The sequence below is a fragment of the Schistosoma mansoni genome, chromosome W, assembly GCF_000237925.1.
Source record: "Schistosoma mansoni strain Puerto Rico chromosome W, complete genome".
NCBI classification, from domain to species: Eukaryota; Metazoa; Platyhelminthes; class Trematoda; order Strigeidida; family Schistosomatidae; genus Schistosoma; species Schistosoma mansoni.
Genome location: NC_031502.1, coordinates 12,884,015 through 12,890,446, shown reverse-complemented (window position 1 = coordinate 12,890,446; position 6,432 = coordinate 12,884,015). Strand labels below are relative to the sequence as shown.

Below are 6,432 nucleotides of genomic sequence, written 5' to 3'. Positions count from 1 at the left end.
GAGTAGTAAGACTTATGAGAGATTTAACTAGTTGAGTACAACTGGACGTACTGTATTTGGAATTCAAATTAATCGCGGAATCAAGTACAAAGGGTTTATCAATCAGTACATATACTACTGTGTCTTAGGGTAGACTTAACAATTTGACATTTCAAGGACCTGTATTCAAAGTCGTTCATTGTGTGTGGAGAACGACATTCTCTCATCTATACAAGGCTAAATGAATTATAATGTGTAGTTGGTTACATTTTGTATAAATGATGACCCTCAACAGTAGTAAGATTGTGAATTTTGGGAAATATAAGACTCTGTTTACCTACATGACTTGAACTAGATATTGATTAGAATTACTGGAAAAATATTTTGAACCAATTAACATCTACATGGACGATTCTTCTAAACAGTTAAACCTAATTAGTCACATTTATCAATAAAATGACTCTCAGATCAAAAACTTCAAACACCCAGCTAGAACTGAGCAAACTCACTCGTACGTAACTAATAAGATTACGCTGGAAAAGGGATTTACAACCAACTCAGTCACTATATCAGTTGGAGAACACTAAATTTCAAAATTTTTGATCTATGACATTTTTTTATTATTTGTAATAGTCCACTACTCAAATAACCAGGTTTACACGATTGGCGTTAATTTCACAAATAAGAACAACTATTTTTCGCTTAATAATACCAGTAGATAAATAAAAATGATCATTTCAGTACTAAATATCATGATCAACATTCTAAACAATACGACATGAAGCTTAAGCCTTAATTAATCCTGATAAGAAATTATTTTTCATGACAAAGATAATCTTATTTTCAGCCTTACTGGTCAGTACCTGGAACTGCATATTTTATTGACTGCTCAAATATCTTAACAAATATGGGATAAAAAATACATTGTACAAGTCAGTCTGAAGTAATATGATAATTTAACGCCCGGATTAAGAGGATTAACAGTAAAAGCCTATAAAAACAAGTAGGAAGTATGATCATGAGTAAATTCGGCACATCTCACGGGGAAGATTCTCGATCTCAAGTAAAGATAGAAAAAATGACTACAGATGATGCATTAATCCAGGTAAATTAATGGTTTGACAATCAGTATGGTCTTTTATTTTATCGGAGATGCAGATGTTCTATGATATAGATGTTGATAAGTCTGGAGCTGTCGATTGCGATGAACTAAGAGAATACTTGATCAAAAAAGAATTCGGTGAATGCTTCATTACGGTATATATGAAAGGAATTTTCTAAATATGAGGTACCGATTATCTGTAGAGATTTCTCAGAACTTTTGATTCAAATCGAGATGGCATGATAACCTTTGAAGAATATCAGACAGGAATACATAAAATTTCTCATCTACGTAAAAAGTGAGTTGTGCTATTTGCTAAAGTAATAGTTATCTAACAATAAATTGTAACCAGGTTTCTTAAACAAAACTTTCTACTTATTAAAACAAATGTCATTATAAAGCTAACTTAAATAGCGAATTATCTTCTATATCAAACTGGTATTACCTTGGTGGTTAGAGACATCTTACAGTTTTTGATGAGTGTATGTTTTACCTCTAATTAATTTACATCAGTGAGTCAAATTTCAAGACAATCAGTAAAATCGTTTACATATTTAAAAGAGGTGCTTTAATGGAAAGTGGAAAATCATCCAGAAGAATAAAATCAAAAAGCCCTTAAGGTATGTTAAATGCAGTTATAGAGAGGGTGGGACACTTTTCTTTATGTGAAATATACTGCTTTCCTCTAGCAACATACCAAAAACAAGTGATTATTTATTCCTCTGTCTTTACAAGAGTAAACTTGTTCAACAAGAGAGGTATCAAAACAGAGTAATAATTCTAACTATAGCCTAAGAAACCGTACTGAACACAGTTAATACCTTTTTTTCAAACTGAGCACTATTTTATGATATCGCATAACTGTAACATCAAAGTATCTTTTGTACGTTCCTAAGTAAACTAATTTTAATCAACACTGTCTTTTAATGAAAAGTTAAATTTTTGCAGCTGCTAGCACGGAATTCACATTTAACATTATTACCACTAAACAAGTTCTTCGGTATCCCAAATGTTTTCTTGTCTGGTATAAAATTAATCGTAAGAGGTTTATTAGAGATGTTTATTTTAATGGATAAAATTGAAAATACTCATAAATATTTTAAAAGGAGCTAACGAATATCTTTAGGTCACTATCATCACGATGAGTCATACAACTGTTAAGTCTATCGAAGTGTCCATCGAGCAATACTGTTTGTTTGTCAGTAATTTCCATAATGGTCTTATCACATAGGGACATGGCAACCTTATCAGAGTACTTATTTTCAGAAAATCCATGTTCAAATAATTTGAGAATATCCTCGAAGGAATTTTTTGCTTCTAAACAGTTTATGAAGGCTGAAGTTTTATTAAGTTGACCCGTCGGTCCAAATAAAGCCCATCCTAACATGGTTAGTGAGGCATAGGGTTGTTTAGGTTTCCCGATACGCTGACCGATGACCCGGTGGGCCTCTGGAACGTCGACACCAAGTAACAAACCGACCTTGTCACAGGCTATGGTGAGTAGCTGTACACGTTTCAAGTGTTTCCATCTCTCTTGGAAGTTCGTTGGTGGGATTTCTGCCCTTTTAATAGGTAGATAAATAATACTCATTGGGATATTACAAATATATTATTTATTTATAACAATCTACCCAATGCTCAATTTATTCAAAAAAATTATCAAATCAAAACTTGGTAATGATACCTTTCAATAGGTAGGTTATCTATAGTATATACACCTTCGATTTTTATTCGGTTAGTCTTATCTAAAGATTCACTTTCGAAATTGGTAAGTTCAGCGTTCTGAGATGACGCTCCAATTACAGAAGATATGTTTAATCTTGTCACTGTATCTGAAATTCCTACGTGCTTTGCCACATCACTAAGCAGTAGTGTCGAGTCCGAGCCATTATCCAACAATGCATAGGTATCCACATGTCCTGTGGGACCATGTAACATGACTGGTACAAATCCCAAATACGTTCCAGTAGAATAAGTAGAATTACAGCATGCTTGTTTAGCGTCAGGTTCTGTGTTGTGAAGAAGTCTATGATGACGTCGCTTGCATCCATCGATTTCACACAACATGGGTTGTCGGCAGTCTTTTGCTCGATGATTGGGTTTTAAACAACTAAAGCAAAGCTTAAACTTCTTCAGTAATTCTAACTTTTCGTTGTGATTTACTGCTAGCAGTTGTGGGCAAGATACGAATTCGTGGGTATCAGAGCAAATTACACAATGAACTTTTCCTTTACTCGACAATGTATGGATCTTAGCTCTAATAGAAGCAGACCGGTTGTTCGATGTCGTTTGAGCTTTGTAGCTCCCACTTGCTAACTGTCCGTAAGTGTTCGTGGCGATTGACACTTTCCTTTCTAAGAAGTGCAACAAATCATCAAAATTGGGTTCTAGCCCCCTTCTTAAAATATCGTCTGCGGCTTCCGCCCATTTAAACTGCATACCTCGTGGTGGTCGTTTCACTATTCGTTTTATATTGGTCGAACAATTCAGATCGGCATTTCTGCCCATCTGCGACAAGGCTATCTTACAGCTACTCACCATAGCCTGTGACAAGGTCGGTTTGTTACTTGGTGTCGACGTTCCAGAGGCCCACCGGGTCATCGGTCAGCGTATCGGGAAACCTAAACAACCCTATGCCTCACTAACCATGTTAGGATGGGCTTTATTTGGACCGACGGGTCAACTTAATAAAACTTCAGCCTTCATAAACTGTTTAGAAGCAAAAAATTCCTTCGAGGATATTCTCAAATTAGTTGAACATGGATTTTCTGAAAATAAGTACTCTGATAAGGTTGCCATGTCCCTATGTGATAAGACCATTATGGAAATTACTGACAAACAAACAGTATTGCTCGATGGACACTTCGATAGACTTAACAGTTCTCAACTTGTGAGGTGTCTAAGCTTTCAAACGCGCCGTTATAGAATGGAAATAGTAAAGGCTTCGATAGTACAAAGACAGCCGATAGCTCTTTCGAAATTGGACAACAGTTTATAAGCAATCGAAACTCAAACCAAGAGCAAACGATATGGAAACTGTTGCGTTCAAACAAATACACAACTGTGGATAACCGTTACAGTAATTAAAGTACAGTGATTATAATGGCAAATACAATCATAAGTGCAATAAACATTATATGTTAATGTTTCCGAATGTTACAGTACAACTTGCGATACAATGTAAATATGGAAATTGTTAAGGATACAACTGCTTACTGAATATAAATAAGTAGTATAAAACAATAAACAAAGGAGTGGAAGGAGAGTGAGTAGGAACAATGTAAGATAAACTTAACAACAACTCAATACATTTTAAAAGATAAAATTCAGTAAATCTCGATACAACTTTCCCTCGAAACTGAGAGAACAGAAAAGATCGTATCAGCTCCATGATTTACAAGAGAAACTTCACCTCTGGCTAAGTCATAAGTCGAAACGAAGTAATGATACAGAGGGATAGCAATTATTTTATTGAAAGATATTTTCTAAACAGAAGCCTCAGTGTTTAAACCATCAATATCCATTCTAAAAGATGCTAGCAAAAGGGCTTGATTAGTAGGGGTGCACATCCGTAAGGGTGAGTATTAATAAGTGTGCACACAAAAAGGCGCATATTGTTAAACGTGAGCATCAAAAAAGGGAATAGAATTTAAAAGGGTATGAAATCTGTTCGGTTTACTCTCTATACCTTCACCTCAACGACAAATTGGAAAAGTAGTTTCCTAAAGGTCAAATGGAGAGTCTTCTTTAAACAAATACCGTTATTTTCCAAATTTGATAACGAATTGTTATTATTACTACTCCATTCATGTCATCCTGTTCGTCTATTTCGAACAGCTGGGGGATTATTCAATCAAACGGATGTTTCGAAAATGCTTTAGAAATGTTTGGTAAGTTTTACATTACGTAACTTCTAAACGCTAAAAAATTCCTTACTTTTAAAATTGATGGGGTCAAATAGTTCATTCATCATCAGGTATTCGACAAAGCATTCTACTTTGTGCTCTCCAGCAAAAGAACTTTTATTCTTTGGGCTAATGACATCAGTGATAATAATAGTTAAATGACTAGGTTTTATATATTAATTAGATAAACCGGTGGAAATTATAAAGCGATTCTTATGCAATTAATTTAAGGTGACATATTACGTATTTTTATGAACCTGATTATCATTTATTCCAGTTAAATAACTTATACTTAGTATTGAAAAACAATAGTATTTGAACAGTGAATTTAAACTAGCTTAGTTTCAACAATTCCAGGTTCCCAGATGCATAAAATACTAAAATTCATTTTTCTCTCGGTCTACTGTTATGAAACAAGAAATTCTCTCCCCTCACAGTTGTCTTATATTCAGAAGGTTAATTTAATTCATTCAGGGAACTTGTGTTTGGTAAGGAAGCTTAATTGGGGTAACAAAATTTTTACACGGTGAGGTTGCGGAGAATAAGGTTTAGGGATTTCTACCCTTTTTATTTATTCAAAAAGTACTAATGTAATTGTTTCGAGATCATTTTCTTAACAAGTGATCCAAGTCAATAATATAGCCACCATTCTACCAATACTCACCCTTTTCTACTTCAATCTGATTGTTTTAGTTCCATGGTGAATGTCTAATTCCCATTAGATGTTTCGAACTGTAGTTTTTATAAAAAGTTGTTTCAGTCAGTTCAACTACTTGGAGAAATAAATTCCTTAAATGACCAAACTTTAGTTATTAATTAACTGACAGGATCAATCGTGTTGAACTTCTATCCACGAAAAGACAGAATATTAGTTGACTTAGTCTTCGCTAATGAAAATGTTCATCATCAAAATGAATAGGGTTTAAAACAAGTCAATGCTGAACACCTGTTCACATGTTCAACAGATAGTTGTAAATAATGGGATTGAATGTCATACGATGTAGAATGTAAACAGAATGCGACACGTAAAATGTTCCTACCAGTATATTAACATTATCAATAACTTAGTGGATAAATTTAAAGAAGATATAATAATCCATGACTTTTTGAATCTTCCTACAGATGTTGAGGATTGTAATTGATCAGCCTTCTTGTGGCATATGTGCAGTCTGCGAAGATTGACTCGACATTCCCATTAAATCACAAAAATTATAAGTATAGATGGATGATGGCTAGCAGTGGGACCCAGGACGTGTAGTACGTTCTATTTGGGGCTCGTCAGCTGAACTTATCTTTATCCCAGAGTTAATATCTATTCCGAGACTCGAACCCAGTACCGTTAACTTCAAACAACATCGCGTTGACCACTTAGCACACACTAAATTCCATTGCTAGCCATCATCCATCTATACTTACAATTTTTGTGATTTAATGGGAATGTCGAGT

General features: G+C 34.4%; 1 protein-coding gene across 1 annotated transcript in view; it reads left to right on the top strand.

Moving 5' to 3' along the window:
- Window positions 1–991: 991 nt before the first annotated feature.
- Smp_146220 (putative calcium-binding protein) overlaps window positions 992–6,432 on the top strand; it is a gene marked incomplete at both ends in the record, with an annotated part of 8,995 nt that continues 3,554 nt past the window's right edge. Inside the window, 3 exons of the mRNA XM_018788592.1 lie at window positions 992–1,084; window positions 1,132–1,236; window positions 1,285–1,379. Coding sequence (XP_018654119.1) covers window positions 992–1,084; window positions 1,132–1,236; window positions 1,285–1,379 — 293 coding nt within the window. The remainder of the gene's footprint in view (window positions 1,085–1,131; window positions 1,237–1,284; window positions 1,380–6,432) is intronic.